The sequence below is a fragment of the Chelmon rostratus genome, chromosome 14 (assembly GCF_017976325.1).
Source record: "Chelmon rostratus isolate fCheRos1 chromosome 14, fCheRos1.pri, whole genome shotgun sequence".
Taxonomy (NCBI): Eukaryota; Metazoa; Chordata; class Actinopteri; order Chaetodontiformes; family Chaetodontidae; genus Chelmon; species Chelmon rostratus.
The window spans coordinates 20066351-20086572 of record NC_055671.1 but is presented as its reverse complement, the minus strand read 5'-3'; the positions used below and the strand labels follow the sequence as shown (position 1 = coordinate 20086572).

The window sequence follows — 20222 nt, the reverse complement described above, 5'->3', positions numbered from 1 at the left end:
GTTTTCTAGTAATCTCGGCAGCACTTGGTGGGCATGAGACACAAAATCAGGACATCATCCAGATATACAAAATCGAAACGGTTGAGGAAATCCCATAGGACATCATTCACTTAGGCCTGAAACACAACTGGTGCGTTAAAAAGACCAAAAAGCAAAACAAGGTATTCAAAATGTCCCAGTGTCACTCATCCCCCTCTCGAATATATAGAGAGAGCAGTAGGTGATAGATGTTGTGTTGATCGAGCTTGGAAAAAACAGTGTGTCCCTGTAATGGCTCAAAAACAGAGTTAATCAAGGTCCTGCTTGGGATACTTGTTCTTCACAGTGATGTTGTTTAAGCCACGTCAGTCAAAACAAGAACATAGTGTCTTCTCTTTCTTACCCACAGAGAAGAAACCAGCACCAAGTGGGGAAGAGGAAGGGCGGATAATGCCAGCAGCCAAACTCCCATGAATGTGTCTCTCCATTGCCTCTCATTTGGGGTGAGATGAACTAATCTGCTAGAGGGTAAGGGTGCACCTGGAAGAGGGTCTATAGCACAGTCTCATAGCCAGTGCGGGGGTAGGGGGAGCGCTATGTCCTTGTGGAAAGCCTCTTGAAGCCCATAATATTCAGGAGCATGGAAGTGAGATTGACCAGTGGGAGAGCCGGTGGTTCGACTGCGCCCCCTTAGGCAATTGCAGACCACAGACAGGTAGTGTGAGAGCAGGGGCCACAGCTAGGTACTCTCTCAGCAGGCCAGTTAATGACGGGATTCTGCAATGTTAAAGGATAACTTTCGTTTTTTACAACCTGGACTTTATTTGTAGCATTAATTATGACCGTTTAGAAACCCAGACAACTTTGGTGGCATTTGGAGTCGTTTTGAAGAAATTTGCCCCAGAGGAGTGGCGCGCGTATATCCGTATAATGCGAGTTATCGGGGCATCCGTGCGTAGCCTCCATAAACACATAATCTGCGGCGAAACTCGTTCATATTCCAATATTTTGTTAAGATATGCTGGTGCTATTCCCCCCTGAGCCCGTGGTGGCATGTTATCAACATCCAGTGTCTCTAGACAACTACTTCTGACGTGGATGGCGTCATTTTTTAAACAAAGTCATCGTCCACCACCTCGGAGTCGGAAAAATATTCATCCATTTTGTGAAAAATAACAGTCGCAAACTACAGCTAAACTAGCCGTGTTGTGGCTGGCTGCTCGCAGTGCGCGGCGCTCGAAAATGACGTCATCCACTACAAGTCTGAGTGTACACAGACAACAAACTCCACTGGGCTAAGAACGCTGAACCCCTCGACAAGAAGGGCCAGAGTTGTCTCTACTTCCTAAGAAGGCTGAGGTCCTTCATCACCTGGCGGACAAGGCTAAAGATGTTTTATGAGTCTGTGGTGGCCAGTGCTCTCCTCTTTACTGTTGTGTGCTGGGGCAGCAGGTTGAGCGTTGCAAATGCCAATAGACTCAACAAATTGATTTGCAAGACCAGTGACGTTGTAGGGGTGGAGCTGGACTCACCAGCTGACTGTGTCAGAGAGGACAATGGTGTCCAAGTTATGTATCATTCTGGACAGTGTTTCCCACCCACTCCATCACCTGCTGGACAAGCAAAGGAGTACATTCAGTGAGAGACACATCCCCCCGCCAAGATGCTCCTGTCAGGCCGATACTGGAATGAGGACTCAGATGCAGAGTTCAGCAGAATTCACAGATTTATTAAACAGTGTTCAGAGATCTATTCGTAGAGTGTAACCAAAAAGGCTATGAAATTACTCAAGGTAATTCTAACAAGGTCTATCATGAACAAAATAATGAAGTATGTCCGCTAGGAGGATAAAGAAGTAACACTATGAATGTATAAAGAGAAAAAAAACAGAAAACTCTGCCGAAGGAGGAACAAACAAAACGGCTATGAATAATCTAAAGACTAAACTAACGAAACCACAGAACAAAAGATCACTCCTAAAACACGGAGGCAAAAACACTACTATGAACTATAAATGAAACAAAAGAACAATCTAACAAAGGACTGAAAATCGGCTTAACTAGCGAGAAGAACAAACAAAACTAGACTATAGAAATTACAACGAAAAACACTCACGAAGAGGATCAAAAGACACATAGGCAATAACTCTGTGGCTGTGGACAAGGGAAGCACGGGTGAATCGACCAAGGGACAAAGACACACTGGCACAAGACAAGGAAGACACCGACAATTTAACACGTGAAGGGTAATCAGGAACAGGTGGAGACAACAGGTGATCAGGGCGGACGCACAGGTGACACATGAGGAAGGGCAAGTGCTGTGAAACGAGAGGAAAGTTAGACCTTCAAAATAAAACTGGAAATGACAAGACAACAAACCCAGGACGAGACAAACCTTACCACGGTGTGACAGCTCCACAGAAACGCCACAGGAAGAGATTCCTGCCTGACATTTTAACTCCCCCCTCAGCATGTCAGTGACTCTGAATAAGTAGATTGCCCGCTTGGACATACTGGATTTACTTCACTCATTTCACCCGTCAGTAGCTGCTTTCTACACTACCTTATAAATCTAATAATCTCATCAGCATGTGAAATAATTCAACTGGATTGTGCTATAACTCAATGTAGATTAGTTATTCCGATGGCCCCGGATCATCAGGATGTTGTCTGTGGAAGTCTTTAATGAGTTCAGGATCCATGATGTTGCTAGTCGGACCCCGGGATCTCTCCTCCGGGTCATAACCCTCCCAGTCAACCAAGTACTGGAATCCCGGGCCCTGACGACGTGCTGCCATGACTCTCTTTACTGTATATATTGGTCCTCCATCAACAATCCAGGGGGGAGGCGGGGGTCTGGAGGCTGGGACCAAAGAGCTCTCCTTTGCGGCTAACGCGGAAAGTTGGATGGACTCTCATGGACCTAAGAGTCTGCATCTCACAGCCACAGGATTAATGACCTTGGATTTTGGGAATGGACCAGTAAATCTGGGAGCCAACTTATGCGACTCAACCTGGAGAGGTAGATCCTAGCTGGGCAACCAAACTTTCTGGCCGCACTGTTCGTCTCTCGGTCTGTCAAGACAAGCTGACTGTGGCCCCTGGAAGACTGCAGAAGGCCCTCTACAACTGGGCCACAAAGTGCGGCCCCTGGTCAGACAAAACATTTCTGGGAAACCCATGGATACGAAAAACATGACGAAATATCACTTCTGCCGTTTCTTGGCAGAGGGAGGCTTAAGTAAGGGAATTAAATTAGCAATTTTAGAGAATCTGTCAACAACAGAGAGGATCGTAGTGCTACCTTGAGTCTGGTGAAAATAGTCTCAACAAGGCATCGGGCTTAACATTTTTAGATCCAGGACGATATAACAAATTCCAAATTCAGGGCAAATTCCTCTGTGATTGCACTAGAAGATATTTTTCCTCTGTGATCGCACGATGTGTGTTCTAAAGAGCTTCTGTAACAGTAAATTTCTCCATTGTGAGATTAAAAAAGTCTTAAAGTTTAGATTTAAAAGGAGTAAAGAAAAGAGCCCACCTAGCCTGTCTGGGGTTCAGTCTTTTGGCAGTTTGAAGATATTCCAGATTCTTATGATCCGTTCTCCATTCCTTCAAGGCAACTTTCATGGCCAACAGTTCCCAATCACTGACACTGTAGTTTCTCTCTGCAGGAGATAATTTTTTGGAGAGAAAGGCACATGGGTAAATCAGTGTCTTGTCCTTCTTCCCCACAAAGAACCCAGCTACTGTCAGGGATAAAGAGAGAGAGTAGAAAAACAGTGGAGGTGGCAGTCCAGACCACAAGAGATGACCTCTCTAGTTGTCCAGTTCATGTGGGGACTGTGTTTGCAGAGCACCGAGGGGGTGCAAGGGGCCATGGTAAAGCTAATACTCTCGGAATGGGAGTCAGCAAAGGAAAGGGTGAGGGAAACAGTGCAGTGACTCACCCGGCCGACCATCCAGAGCACTAGCGTTGAGGGGCTGAGCAAGAGGTCGGGAGGACAGATTGAGTTATTTGCTAGTCCGTAGTCCATTAAATTAGCATCAGCCCTAGGATCAACGAGGGCTGGATGGCTGAGGGAGGAAGAGGAAGAAGTGAGTAGAACAGAGGTTAACTGGCGAACAGGGCTCGAGTGCGCCAAGGTAGGACTCACCAGCATTCTCTGTCTGCCTGCTGCTCCCTCGCTCTTCACAGAGCAGTTGGCCAGGAAGTGTCCTGACTGGCCATAATAAATACAGCATCCATTGTCCATGCTACGCTGCTACTCCTCTGGAGAAAGTCTGGTTTGACCGATCTGAATGGGTTCTTCTGAAGCACTAGCATGGAACTCTAAGGGAACACAGGAGATTGGGAGCCGGACGACCTCTGAGCAGGATCGAAGAGCTGTCGGCTGGATCTTCCCCATTTTCTCTCTTGCTCGTACAGTCTTTTGTCAATCTTGGAGGCTGGGACAATTAAGGCCTCCAGTTTGACTGGCAGGTCCAGGGGTGCCAAATGGTCCTTGAGAGTCTCAGAAAGTCCATTAAAGGAGGCATCACAGAGGGCGACCTGGTTCCACCTGCTCTCTGCAGCCAGAGTGCGAAACTCAATAGCATAGTCCAAAACTCTCCTGACGCATAGTGGCAAGAGATCAAGAGACCTCTCTGCCTGGGGCAACAGTCTGAAAAACCTGGAGAAGAGTCTCACGGAACAAGGGCAGTGAATCACAGATGGCCGACCTCCAGTTCCATTTAGCCGTTGCTCAGGCCTCAGCTCGACCAGACATGTGAGAAATGATGTACGCTACCTTGGCTTGGTTGGAGGGGAAGGAAGCTGCTTGAAACTCACACTGGGCGAGGAATGGACGGCAGAGAATCGCTCCGGAATAGAAAGCTGGATTTGTGGGTTTGATGTGGAGGCTGCTGGGGGTAGGGAATCTGCAGGTGAACTCGCTGGTAGCGGAAAGGCCCTGTTGTTTCTGCATCTGGTCTACCAGGAAACTCATGTGTGAACCAAACGCAGACATCAGGCTCTCCTGACGGTCTGCCATTTCTCTCAACTACTGGCGGAGAACATTCAGCTGCTCCTCCTGATGATGGATCTTTTACCCCTGTGACTGGAGTGCGACACGGAGCGGAGCTGAATCAGCAGACTGCATTTTGTGGCCAGATAATACTGTCAAGGCTCACACAGGAAGTGGACTCACCAAGCAGTCTCGACACAAATGTGAAGCTCAGAGGGTTTACTGTCTCTTCAGACAACAACAGTACATCCAATAAACAAAGGTATCCACAGTCAAAGGCAGAGAGAATAGTCAAAATCCAAAAGGGGTCATACACAATCACGAGAAAACACTGGATAACAACTCACAGGATGAAACAGGAAGCGAATCAAAACATACAAAATTGACAGATCATGACAATTTATATATTGCATGATTCTACTACTCCTATTATTATTATAATTATTATTATTATTATTATTATTATTATTATTATTATTATTACTACTACTACTACTATAATTATTATATAAAACTAGTATAGTAGTCTGGTATTCTGTTAGTCTTATTATTTTTATTCTTCTTATTTGATGTAGAATGTTGATAACTGATATGTATTGTTGCATATTACTCAGTTTGCATAGTCACATTTACATATTTCATATTGATTACTATTTATGGTAGATTTATATTGCTGTATGCTGTACATAACAACATTGTGCATATTACTTACATTTTTTAACATTCTCCAAGATATTCTTGTTTCCTTTCCATTTTTATTACTGTTGGGAGCAACTGATCAGTTAAGTGTTCTGATTTTGATTCTAAACTCAGACATTGCGGTACATGAGACAAATAAAGCTTTAATAATTGTTAAAACATAAACATGTACTGCTGCATCATGGATATGGTGTAGTGGATCAGGGTATTGAAGGGGTGGTGGTGGAGAGATTACATCAAGTCATGAATTATTTGTTAACAGTGCTGACATGTGATCTTATCATGTGAAGTAATGAGAGGACAGAACTCATGAACAATATATGAGGGCAGGAAAACCCTGCAGTCCACCTCTGCACACATAGAAACAAGCCAGGCCTCTACCTTGCTAGAAAGTATGCTGAGGATTTGGGGTTCTGCATGTGAAAGCAGTGGCATCCCCTGCTTTAAAGATGAAATGTCTTCACTGTTGTAGGAATACAAACTGGACAATATTTCTTTAGCTGCTGCTGTGTGGTTATATCAAGAGTTGGATATTTTTATGTGTCTTCAAAGCTTCTCGAAAATGTCAAATGGATCTCAGTCGCAGATGAACATGACTGTTGGTGTGGGGTTTCTGGAAAGAGTGATACTTTGTACTGTGTTTACATTACCATGCTGCATGCTCGTCTTCATTAATGCGACATTGTTATTCACCTTGAGGAGGAAATCTGTGTTTCGTGAGACCTCCCGTTACATTCTTCTGTATAACCTCCTTTTTGCAGACACTGTACTGCTGGTACAGGGTCAGTTAATGTACATAATGGCTACTTGTAGAATAACAATGTCTTATCCTGTCTGTGGTGTTCTCACCATGCTCGCAAATCTCACAACTGTGATCTCCCCTCTCACACTGGTGGTGATGTGTCTGGAGAGATATGTGGCTGTGTGCTACCCACTGAGGCACGCTACCATCATCACAGTCAGAAACACAGGCCTGGCTATAACTGTGATTTGGACTGTCAGTTCACTAAGTATCCTCACTCGGGTACTGTTGCTGTTAAATTTTCCATTTGAAGACCTGCAGAGCCTGCAGATGAAACGCTTCTGTGGCAAAGAGAGCATGTTGATTGATCCAATGTCTGATCTTTATGACAGATCCTTCACTTCTTTGTTGTTTGCATCAGCTGGTGTGGCAGTCATTTGCTCTTACATTGGTGTGATGGTAGCAGCCAGGTCAGCCTCCACAGACAAAGCTTCAGCACATAAGGCTCGTAACACACTGCTGCTGCATCTGGCACAGCTGGGCCTCAGTCTGTCATCAACTAAATACAACCCAATACTTGTAGCTATCTTCAAGGTCCTAGACAGGATTATATTTGCACGTGTCCAGATTGTACTTTATTTGTTAATAATAATTTTTCCAAGATGTCTGAGTTGTCTTATCTATGGAATCAGAGACCAGACCATCAGACCCATCCTCATGTACAATCTGTGCTGCCAGAGGACACGCTCAATTTCTGTCTCAGTCATTCCAGCCAAGGCAAAAATCAGCACATGCATCACTTCATGGACAAATATTATTTTGAACAAAATGTGTTAATGTATTCAGAATTTAAACACAGAATGTGTGTTGTGGCTCTTTTAAAAGTAAACTGTGTTTGTCTACAAGCTCTTAATGCTCTACACTACAGTAATACTATACTACAACTGGCATAGTTGTGACCACAGGTGATTGAGTAAAGGTTTTATGGGGCTTTTTTGTTTTATTTTTCTCTTTTCTTTCTTGGGTCAACTGACTCTTGATCCAATGTTTGGACCATGAAGTGTTTTCAGTGACAAAGGGAATAGTCCATTGGATGGCTGATCTATTGTATAGCATTGCATTAGATTGTATAGGTGTAACTCATAAAGTGGACACTTCACAAAGAAAAGATAGTAACAACATTTGAATAGAATACCCAAATGAACTCTTACTCTAAATGTTAAATGCAGAGAATAATAATTTCCCAGTCTTGGGATCAATGAAGTAAATAAACTTAAACTTAAAACGTTTGTACCTTCTGGAAACTTGCAGTGTCACTGCTTGAATATGAGCAACACTGCAGACCCTAAGGTTAAAATGCAAAATGTGTGTGTTACATAAGTACTCTCTAAGACATGGTTGAAATGACATCATTTGAATGTTGTATTTTTAGATCTGGCTAATGCGTTTGGGTCAGGACCACATAGGCTTATTTGGAGTTCCTTTCACTACTTTAAAGTGCCGGAGATAGTTGTTAACTTGGTGAAAGCATATTTCCAAGACATCAGACTGTGTGCAAGTATCGAAGAGTTCACAACAGGCTGGCAAAGATTGGAGGTTGGTATTATGGCAGGATGTACAGTTTCCCCGCTAGCTTTCACAATGGCTATGGAGGTAATAATTAGGGCTTCCAACTGGTGCTTGCAGTTTGGCTTGTATCCTAGGTTAATGTGGCCAATGTCAGTATATGAAGTCCCATTATCTGTAGCAGAGAGAATGGAAAGGCTAGTTAGCTCTTATATTAGAAAATGGTTGGGTGCTCCCAGGTGCTTAAGCAATGTAGCTTCATATGGGAAAGGAATGCTTCAGCTGCCAGTATCCAGTCTAACAGAGGAGTTTAAATGCACTAAGGTTAGGACAGAACTTTTGTTATCTGGGAGTAAGGACATGTTAGTGAGCAATGTGGTTCCGAACCCTTCTGGGGGGAGGAAATGGAACCCAAGGGCAGCAGTGCAGGAGGCAGAGGCAGCTTTTAGGCATGCAGAAATAGTAGGAAATGTTCAATTTGGCCGGGGAGGCTTGGGGCTTGGCCCAGGCAAACCAGTGTGGAACAAAGCAGGTCTAAAGGAGAAAAGAAAGCTTGTAGTGGAACAGGTGCGTAGGCAGGAGGAGTTGTTAAGGGGGGCAAAAGCAGTTGGTCAGGCCAAACAGGGACAATGGTTGAATTGGGAAGGTGTTGAGAAGAGGAAACTTAGTTGGAAGGACCTGTGGAATATGGAGGACATGCATGCCTAATCCGGCAGGAGAAGAGGTTAAAGTCTGAACAAGACACCTCTCCTCTGCCCTGCTTTCCCCGCCCCATCTTCTCGCTCTCCCAATAGGAAGAGATCCAGGAAGAGGAAGTTTAGATAAGGAGGGGGTGTGGCCAGCTAGAGTCTCTCTTTGGACCCATGCGGACTGTTCAGGTGAGTTTGCATTGTAAGATACAGAGTTGGCTTGTTTTGTTCTTTTTTAGTTGTTTTCCTGTTTTGTTTGCTTCTTGAAGGAAATGTTAGAAGAGGCTGTTAATTCTAGTCTGTGGTTTAGGCCTCCACCTTCAGCACCCTCTAAACTTTCTACCCCCTACCCAAACAAGGGCTTGTATCCAATCCCTACTTTCATCTTTGACCCTACCTCTTTTCTTTCTACCCCCTACCCGAACCAGGGTTTGTATTCCCACCCCGCTTTTATTGGTGCAGTTGGTGAGAGGCAGGGGTAGATGATGGTAGTGTGGCAATTGGCAGTTACATGTGGCGTCTAGGCCTGTGCTAGCATTGTAGCAGCAAACAATAGCTAAAGTGGTGGTAGTCTGATAGTATCTTAGCAGTTAGTATTGGCATCTAGCAATTAACATTAACAGTATAGGTGAATCTAGCTTTATTGTCTTCTTCTGTTCCTCTTTGCAGGTAGCAGGTAGCATTTAGCATTAGCATTAGCTAAATGGTAGCATCAGAACTGTATTGTCTTCTTCTGTTCTTCTTAGCAGTTAGCAGTAGCAGTAGCTAAATGGTAGCATCGGTGCTGGCCACTACCTGGAGCATCTTCTGAACAGGCCTGGGTCAGTTGAACGTGGCAGTGCTGTTTGGATTGTGTAGGAGCAGTGTGAACTGGCACTAGGGGGGGTGACTCTGGGACGCCAGAGTTCACCGCCTTGCCTCCTGGAGGTGTAGTGGGACTAAGTAGGCGAAACACTGTTGAAGGGAGGTATCCACCTGATGTACCTGATGACCCCCAGAGACGTGTTAGGAATCACTGCTCTTTGGCATGTATAGAGGCAGATTAGGGCTCCAAGGTTCTTCACTGAGAATGAATCCTCTTTTTGAGCACAAGTATCTTGTGTTTAAATTAACTAAGTGCGAAAAACACCAGAAGATTAAGATGAAAAATGTGTGTGTGCTATATATTTAAAAATGTCCATATACAAACATGAATGTCTGCAATTACAAACTGTTGAAATCTCCTTTTAAGACACCATCTACTATTCATTTGCTGGAGACAAAGGAAGGAGCACAAGTTAAAGGACAATCTTATCTGACAGTTGTTATTACACTTTACCCACCAAAAACAAGCAATCAGACAACCGGATGGATTGTAAAGAAGACAACAGTTTATCAAGATTGTCTCAAAGACTTAGAGGCCTGCGCCTATACCCATATAACCAATGTGTCACAGTATATGCGCACACTTGTCGCAGAGAAAGTACTGTTTCTGATATTGATAATAAGGTGATTAAACTGGAAATCAACATAAAATCAACCACTGTAGGAACTGAAGACAATGATCATCCACTATAACTATCTAGCAGAGAGCAGAGTAGGAGAGAAAACAGCTCTCCATGCACCCAGAAGCATGAGGGAGAGTGCACAGTTAAAGCTTCCCAAATAACAATCATTCTGACAAAACACAGAGTCTACTCTGTTGCCAGCTACATCTCTCTCAGGTCTGGGATATCCCGTCACTTCTCCAAATTTGACATGATTATGCTAAATAACTGTAAAGAAATATGTTCTCCGGCCTGCACACAGTGAGAGGCCGTTGCTATGCAACGTACATGTTTGTTTTCAATGCCCCTGCGTAGTGAGAGCAGTGGCAGAAGAGAGTAGGCTAATCCTAAATCAATAAAATATGTTTTAATCACCAATTTGGTGTCACATTATTGAATACTTTAGTAGTAAGTCGTGTTTTAAACGCGAAGCCTTGCATCTGGCTTCTATGTCATCTGGTCGGGGTTTATTTCTCCACAGGAACCTGCTCACTAAACATAATCCCTTACATATACTGTACATAATTTTGCATTACATTTTTTTACATTCTCAAAGCCATTCTTATTTCTTTAAAATTTTATTACTGTTGGGAGCAACTGATCAGTAAAGTATTCTGCTTTTGATTCTAAACTCAGACATTGCAGTGCATAAGACAAATAAAGCTTGAATAAATATAAAAACGTAAACATGTGCTGCTGCATCATGGATATGGTGGAGTGGATCAGGGTATTGAAGGGGTGGTGATGGAGAGATTACATCACTCATAAATTATTTGTCAGCAGTGGTGACATGTGATCTTATCATGTGAAGTAATGAGAGGACAGAACTCGTGAACAGTATATGAGGGCAGGAAAACCCTGCAGTCCACCTCTGCACACATAGAAACAAGCCAGGCCTCTACCTTGCTAGAAAGTATGCTGAGGATTTGGGGTTCTGCATGTGAAAGCAGTGGCATCCCCTGCTTTAAAGATGAAATGTCTTCACTGTTGTAGGAATACAAACTGGACAATATTTCTTTAGCTGCTGCTGTGTGATTATATCAAGAGTTGGATATTTTGATGTGTCTTCAAAGCTTCTCGAAAATGTCAAATGGATCTCAGTCACAGATGAACATGACTGTTGGTGTGGGGTTTCTGGAAAGAGTGATACTTTGTACTGTGTTTACATCACCATGCTGCTTGTTCCTCTTCGTTAATGCGACCATGTTATTCACCTTGAGGAGTAAATCTGTGTTTCGTGAGACCTCCCGTTACATTCTTCTGTATAACCTCCTTTTTGCAGACACTGTACTGCTGGTACAGGCTCAGTTAATGTACATAATGGCTGCTTGTAGAATAACAATGACTTATCCTGTCTGTGGTGTTCTCACCATGTTCGCCAGTCTCACAACTGTGATCTCACCTCTCACACTGGTGGTGATGTGTGTGGAGAGATATGTGGCTGTGTGCTACCCACTGAGGCATGCTACCATCATCACCATCAGAAACACAGGCCTGGCTATAACTGTGATTTGGACTGTCAGTTCACTAAGTATCCTCACTCGGGTACTGTTGCTGTTAAATTTTCCATTTAAAAACCTGCAGAGCCTGCAGATGAAACGCTCCTGTGGCAAAGAGAGCATGTTGATTGATCCAATGTCTGATCTTTATGACAGATCCTTCACTTCTTTGTTGTTTGCATCAGCTGGTGTGGCAGTCATTTGCTCTTATATTGGTGTGATGGTAGCAGCCAGGTCAGCCTCCACAGACAAAGCTTCAGCACGTAAGGCTCGTAACACACTGCTGCTGCATCTGGCACAGCTGGGCCTCAGTCTCTCCTCAACTTTACATAACCCAATACTTTTAGCTATCTTCAAGGTCCTAGACAGAATGATATTTGTACGTGTCCAGATTGTACTTTACATGTTAATTATCATTTTTCCAAGATGTCTGAGTTGTCTTATCTATGGAATCAGAGACCAGACCATCAGACCCATCCTCATGTACAATCTGTGCTGCCAGAAGAGAAGCTCAATTTCTGTCTCAGTCATTCCAGCCAAGGCAAAAGTCAGCACATGCATCACTTCATAGACAAATATTCATTATTTTTGACAAAATGTGTTAATGTATTAGAATTTAAACGCAGAATGTGTGCTGTGGCTCTTTTAAAAGTAAACTGTGTTTGACGACAAGCTATGAATGTTCTACACTGCAGTAATACTTATATGGCATAGTTGTGACTACAGGTGAGTGAGTAAAGGTCTTATGGGGCTTCTTTTCTTTCTTGGGTCAACTGACTCTTTAATTCCCAGATAAACATTAGCACAGCAGATAAACAGACAAGAGGAAAGTGCTAAAGTGTCAAAGCCACAGGGCGCAACGAATATAACTGACTTGAATTATTGTTCAAGACATATGAGCTTTAAAAACCCAAACATGTACATGGGGAAATTTAAAATGGAGGTGTTTTGGGGGTGGCATTTGATCAAAAACGGGAACAAGTGTTTTTGTTTTGTTTTCAGTGAAGGGAATAATCCTTTGGATGGCTGATCTATTGTGTAGCATTGCGTTAGATTGTATAGGTGTAACTCATAAAGTGGACACTTCACGGAGAAGTATGTTCTCCTGCCTGCCGGCCTGCACACAGTGAGAGGCCGTTGCTATGCAACGTCGATGTTTGCTTTCAATGCCCCTGCGTAGTGAGAGCAGTGGCAGAAGAGAGTAGGCTAATCCTAAATCAATAAAATATGTTTTAATCACTATTTTGTGTCACATTATTGAATACTTTAGTAAGTCGTGTTCTAAATTCGAAGCTTCGTGTCTGGCTTCTATGTCATCTGGTCGGGGTTTATTTCTCCACAGGAACCTGCTCACTAAACATTATCCCTGACATGTACTGTACAAAATTTTGCATATTACTTACATTTTTTTTACATTCTCGAACACATTCTTATTTCCTTTCTATTTTTATTACTGTTGGGAGCAACTGATCAGTAAAGTATTCTGATTCTAAACTCAGACACTGTGGTGCATAAGATAAATAAAGCCATTGCTAGGATTTGGGGTTTTGCATGTGAACTCAGTGGCATCCTCTGCTTTAAAGATGAAATGTCTTCACTGTTGTCGGAATACAAACTGGACAATAATTCTTTAGCTGCTGCTGTGTGATTATATCAAGAGTTGGATGTTTTTATGTGTCTTCAAAGCTTCTCTCAGATGTCAAATGGATCTCAATTGCAGACAACATTGCTGATGGAGTGGGGTTTCTGGAAAGAGTGTTGCTTTGTGCTGTGCTTATGAACTTTCTGTCCAGTACTGGCTGCTCCAGTGCTGGGATTGATGAACCTAGTCTGGAGGTCATCGAAGGCAGCTTCCGCCAGGGCAGACCACTGAAAGGATGATTTAGGAGGGGTGTGGCTACCTTGCTGTAGTCTTAGATGAAGCGATGGTAGAAGTTGGCTGCTTCCTGCTTCCTGGTCTCTGGGTCTTCGCCACTCTGCCATTGCCCTTATCCTGCCCAGGTCTGCCCTCACCTGCCCCTGCTGAATGATTACCGAGGAAACTGACAGACTGCATTTTAAATTCACACTTCTTCGCCTTGACAGACAGCTTGTTTTCTAGTAATCTCTGCAGCACTTGGTGGGCATGAGACACAAAATCAGGACATCATCCAGATATACAAAATCGAAACGGTTGAGGAAATCCCATAGGACATCATTCACTTAGGCCTGAAACACAACTGGTGCGTTAAAAAGACCAAAAAGCAAAACAAGGTATTCAAAATGTCCCAGTGTCACTCATCCCCCTCTCGAATATATAGAGAGAGCAGTAGGTGATAGATGTTGTGTTGATCGAGCTTGGAAAAAACAGTGTGTCCCTGTAATGGCTCAAAAACAGAGTTAATCAAGGTCCTGCTTGGGATACTTGTTCTTCACAGTGATGTTGTTTAAGCCACGTCAGTCAAAACAAGAACATAGTGTCTTCTCTTTCTTACCCACAGAGAAGAAACCAGCACCAAGTGGGGAAGAGGAAGGGCGGATAATGCCAGCAGCCAAACTCCCATGAATGTGTCTCTCCATTGCCTCTCATTTGGGGTGAGATGAACTAATCTGCTAGAGGGTAAGGGTGCACCTGGAAGAGGGTCTATAGCACAGTCTCATAGCCAGTGCGGGGGTAGGGGGAGCGCTATGTCCTTGTGGAAAGCCTCTTGAAGCCCATAATATTCAGGAGCATGGAAGTGAGATTGACCAGTGGGAGAGCCGGTGGTTCGACTGCGCCCCCTTAGGCAATTGCAGACCACAGACAGGTAGTGTGAGAGCAGGGGCCACAGCTAGGTACTCTCTCAGCAGGCCAGTTAATGACGGGATTCTGCAATGTTAAAGGATAACTTTCGTTTTTTACAACCTGGACTTTATTTGTAGCATTAATTATGACCGTTTAGAAACCCAGACAACTTTGGTGGCATTTGGAGTCGTTTTGAAGAAATTTGCCCCAGAGGAGTGGCGCGCGTATATCCGTATAATGCGAGTTATCGGGGCATCCGTGCGTAGCCTCCATAAACACATAATCTGCGGCGAAACTCGTTCATATTCCAATATTTTGTTAAGATATGCTGGTGCTATTCCCCCCTGAGCCCGTGGTGGCATGTTATCAACATCCAGTGTCTCTAGACAACTACTTCTGACGTGGATGGCGTCATTTTTTAAACAAAGTCATCGTCCACCACCTCGGAGTCGGAAAAATATTCATCCATTTTGTGAAAAATAACAGTCGCAAACTACAGCTAAACTAGCCGTGTTGTGGCTGGCTGCTCGCAGTGCGCGGCGCTTGAAAATGACGTCATCCACGTCAGAAGTAGTTGTCTAGAGACACTGGATGTTGATAACATGCCACCACGGGCTCAGAGGGGAATAGCACCAGCATATCATAACAAAATATTGGAATATGAACGAGTTTTGCCGCAGATTATGCGTTTATAAAGGCTACGCACGGGTGCCCCAATTACTCGCATTATACGGATATACGCGCCGCTCCTCTGGGGCTAATTTCTTCAAAACGACTCCAAATGCCACCAAAGTTGTCGGGTTGTCTAAATGGTCGTAATTAATGCTACAAATAAAGTCCAGGTTGTAAAAAACGAAAGTTATCCTTTAACTCAGAGACCCAGAACAATGGGTGAGCTTGGGGAACTGATCACATTAAATGTTTAAAACAGTCAAAAGCAAAACACTCACAAAGTGATGACAACATATATAATTGACAATACATTCTTCATAATTACTCCAAGTTGTGAAAGTACTGTTGCATCATGGATATGTTGATGTGGACCAGTGTACTGATGAGGTGGTGAGAGATTACATCACCTATTAATAAATTAACAGTGCTGCCATGTGATGACAGAGCTCATGAACAATATGAGATGGTAGTCAAACCCTGCAGTCCACCTCTGCTCGTATCTCTCTGCCCTCTGTCCTGACAGAAAGGATGTGGAAGATTTGGGGTTTTGCATGTGAACTCAGTGACATGCTCTGCTCTAAGAATGAAATGTCTTCACTGTTGTAGGAATACAAACTGCACAAGATTTCTTTAGCTTTTGCTGTCTGATTACTTTTCAGAATATAATATTTTTGTTTTACAATCTGTGCTGCCAGAAGAGACGCTCAATTTCTGTCTCAGTTGTTCCAGCCAAGGCAAAAATCAAAAATCAAAAAACAATGGCCCCGGTTCATGGCCATCACCACCTTTTCTACTGTCTGTCTCCAACCACCATCATCTACTCCACTGAGCAAGAGCAAGTAGGCTGAGTACAGGCCTGTGGTGGGAGACTTGGTCGCATGGTGTGAGCAAAACCACCTGCAAGTCAACGTGGCTAAGACGAGGGAGCTGGTTGCAGACCTGAGGAGGGCCAAGGCACCGGTGACTCATGTTTAAATCCAGGGAGTCAGTGTGGAAATTGTAGAGGACTACAAGTACCTGAGAGTGTACACAGACAACAAACTCCACTGGGCTAAGAACGCTGAACCCCTCGACAAGAAGGGCCAGAGTTGTCTCTACTTCCTAAGAAGGCTGAGGTCCTTCATCACCTGGCGGACAAGGCTAAAGATGTTTTATGAGTCTGTGGTGGCCAGTGCTCTCCTCTTTACTGTTGTGTGCTGGGGCAGCAGGTTGAGCGTTGCAAATGCCAATAGACTCAACAAATTGATTTGCAAGACCAGTGACGTTGTAGGGGTGGAGCTGGACTCACCAGCTGACTGTGTCAGAGAGGACAATGGTGTCCAAGTTATGTATCATTCTGGACAGTGTTTCCCACCCACTCCATCACCTGCTGGACAAGCAAAGGAGTACATTCAGTGAGAGACACATCCCCCCGCCAAGATGCTCCTGTCAGGCCGATACTGGAATGAGGACTCAGATGCAGAGTTCAGCAGAATTCACAGATTTATTAAACAGTGTTCAGAGATCTATTCGTAGAGTGTAACCAAAAAGGCTATGAAATTACTCAAGGTAATTCTAACAAGGTCTATCATGAACAAAATAATGAAGTATGTCCGCTAGGAGGATAAAGAAGTAACACTATGAATGTATAAAGAGAAAAAAAACAGAAAACTCTGCCGAAGGAGGAACAAACAAAACGGCTATGAATAATCTAAAGACTAAACTAACGAAACCACAGAACAAAAGATCACTCCTAAAACACGGAGGCAAAAACACTACTATGAACTATAAATGAAACAAAAGAACAATCTAACAAAGGACTGAAAATCGGCTTAACTAGCGAGAAGAACAAACAAAACTAGACTATAGAAATTACAACGAAAAACACTCACGAAGAGGATCAAAAGACACATAGGCAATAACTCTGTGGCTGTGGACAAGGGAAGCACGGGTGAATCGACCAAGGGACAAAGACACACTGGCACAAGACAAGGAAGACACCGACAATTTAACACGTGAAGGGTAATCAGGAACAGGTGGAGACAACAGGTGATCAGGGCGGACGCACAGGTGACACATGAGGAAGGGCAAGTGCTGTGAAACGAGAGGAAAGTTAGACCTTCAAAATAAAACTGGAAATGACAAGACAACAAACCCAGGACGAGACAAACCTTACCACGGTGTGACAGCTCCACAGAAACGCCACAGGAAGAGATTCCTGCCTGACATTTTAACTCCCCCCTCAGCATGTCAGTGACTCTGAATAAGTAGATTGCCCGCTTGGACATACTGGATTTACTTCACTCATTTCACCCGTCAGTAGCTGCTTTCTACACTACCTTATAAATCTAATAATCTCATCAGCATGTGAAATAATTCAACTGGATTGTGCTATAACTCAATGTAGATTAGTTATTCCGATGGCCCCGGATCATCAGGATGTTGTCTGTGGAAGTCTTTAATGAGTTCAGGATCCATGATGTTGCTAGTCGGACCCCGGGATCTCTCCTCCGGGTCATAACCCTCCCAGTCAACCAAGTACTGGAATCCCGGGCCCTGACGACGTGCTGCCATGACTCTCTTTACTGTATATATTGGTCCTCCATCAACAATCCAGGGGGGAGGCGGGGGTCTGGAGGCTGGGACCAAAGAGCTCTCCTTTGCGGCTAACGCGGAAAGTTGGATGGACTCTCATGGACCTAAGAGTCTGCGTCTCACAGCCACAGGATTAATGACCTTGGATTTTGGGAATGGACCAGTAAATCTGGGAGCCAATTTATGCGACTCAACCTGGAGAGGTAGATCCTAGATGGGCAACCAAACTTTCTGGCCGCACTGTTCAGTCTCTCAGTCTGTCAAGACAAGCTGACTGTGGCCCCTGGAAGACTGCAGAAGGCCCTCTACAACTGGGCCACAAAGTGCGGCCCCTGGTCAGACAAAACATTTCTGGGAAACCCATGGATACGAAAAACATGACGAAATATCACTTCTGCCGTTTCTTGGCAGAGGGAGGCTTAAGTAAGGGAATTAAATTAGCAATTTTAGAGAATCTGTCAACAACAGAGAGGATCGTAGTGTTACCTTGAGTCTGGTGAAAATAGTCTCAACAAGGCATCGGGCTTAACATTTTTAGATCCAGGACGATATAACAAATTCCAAATTCAGGGCAAATTCCTCTGTGATTGCACTAGAAGATATTTTTCCTCTGTGATCGCACGATGTGTGTTCTAAAGAGCTTCTGTAACAGTAAATTTCTCCATTGTGAGATTAAAAAAGTCTTAAAGTTTAGATTTAAAAGGAGTAAAGAAAAGAGCCCACCTAGCCTGTCTGGGGTTCAGTCTTTTGGCAGTTTGAAGATATTCCAGATTCTTATGATCCGTTCTCCATTCCTTCAAGGCAACTTTCATGGCCAACAGTTCCCAATCACTGACACTGTAGTTTCTCTCTGCAGGAGATAATTTTTTGGAGAGAAAGGCACATGGGTAAATCAGTGTCTTGTCCTTCTTCCCCACAAAGAACCCAGCTACTGTCAGGGATAAAGAGAGAGAGTAGAAAAACAGTGGAGGTGGCAGTCCGGACCACAAGAGATGACCTCTCTAGTTGTCCAGTTCATGTGGGGACTGTGTTTGCAGAGCACCGAGGGGGTGCAAGGGGCCATGGTAAAGCTAATACTCTCGGAATGGGAGTCAGCAAAGGAAAGGGTGAGGGAAACAGTGCAGTGACTCACCCGGCCGACCATCCAGAGCACTAGCGTTGAGGGGCTGAGCAAGAGGTCGGGAGGACAGATTGAGTTGGGTTTGATGTGGAGGCTGCTGGGGGTAGGGAATCTGCAGGTGAACTCGCTGGTAGCGGAAAGGCCCTGTTGTTTCTGCATCTGGTCTACCAGGAAACTCATGTGTGAACCAAACGCAGACATCAGGCTCTCCTGACGGTCTGCCATTTCTCTCAACTACTGGCGGAGAACATTCAGCTGCTCCTCCTGATGATGGATCTTTTACCCCTGTGACTGGAGTGCGACACGGAGCGGAGCTGAATCAGCAGACTGCATTTTGTGGCCAGATAATACTGTCAAGGCTCACACAGGAAGTGGACTCACCAAGCAGTCTCGACACAAATGTGAAGCTCAGAGGGTTTACTGTCTCTTCAGACAACAACAGTACATCCAATAAACAAAGGTATCCACAGTCAAAGGCAGAGAGAATAGTCAAAATCCAAAAGGGGTCATACACAATCACGAGAAAACACTGGATAACAACTCACAGGATGAAACAGGAAGCGAATCAAAACATACAAAATTGACAGATCATGACAATTTATATATTGCATGATTCTACTACTCCTATTATTATTATTATTATTATTATTATTATTACTACTACTACTACTATAATTATTATATAAAACTAGTATAGTAGTCTGGTATTCTGTTAGTCTTATTATTTTTATTCTTCTTATTTGATGTAGAATGTTGATAACTGATATGTATTGTTGCATATTACTCAGTTTGCATAGTCACATTTACATATTTCATATTGATTACTATTTATGGTAGATTTATATTGCTGTATGCTGTACATAACAACATTGTGCATATTACTTACATTTTTTAACATTCTCCAAGATATTCTTGTTTCCTTTCCATTTTTATTACTGTTGGGAGCAACTGATCAGTTAAGTGTTCTGATTTTGATTCTAAACTCAGACATTGCGGTACATGAGACAAATAAAGCTTTAATAATTGTTAAAACATAAACATGTACTGCTGCATCATGGATATGGTGTAGTGGATCAGGGTATTGAAGGGGTGGTGGTGGAGAGATTACATCATGTCATGAATTATTTGTTAACAGTGGTGACATGTGATCTTATCATGTGAAGTAATGAGAGGACAGAACTCATGAACAATATATGAGGGCAGGAAAACCCTGCAGTCCACCTCTGCACACATAGAAACAAGCCAGGCCTCTACCTTGCTAGAAAGTATGCTGAGGATTTGGGGTTTTGCATGTGAACTCAGTGGCATCCCCTGCTTTAAAGATGAAATGTCTTCACTGTTGTAGGAATACAAACTGGACAATATTTCTTTAGCTGCTGCTGTGTGG

General features: G+C 43.7%; 1 protein-coding gene and 1 pseudogene across 1 annotated transcript; both read left to right on the top strand.

Moving 5' to 3' along the window:
• The first annotated feature begins 6245 nt into the window (after window positions 1–6245).
• On the top strand, window positions 6246–9367 carry LOC121617625 (odorant receptor 131-2-like). The gene is made up of 2 exons (XM_041952824.1): window positions 6246–7202; window positions 9350–9367. Exons 1-2 carry the CDS (start codon window positions 6246–6248, stop codon window positions 9365–9367), a joined length of 975 nt encoding a protein of 324 aa, XP_041808758.1.
• A 1922-nt stretch (window positions 9368–11289) lies between these two features.
• LOC121617624 lies at window positions 11290–12139 on the top strand (annotated as a pseudogene).
• Window positions 12140–20222: the final 8083 nt, after the last annotated feature.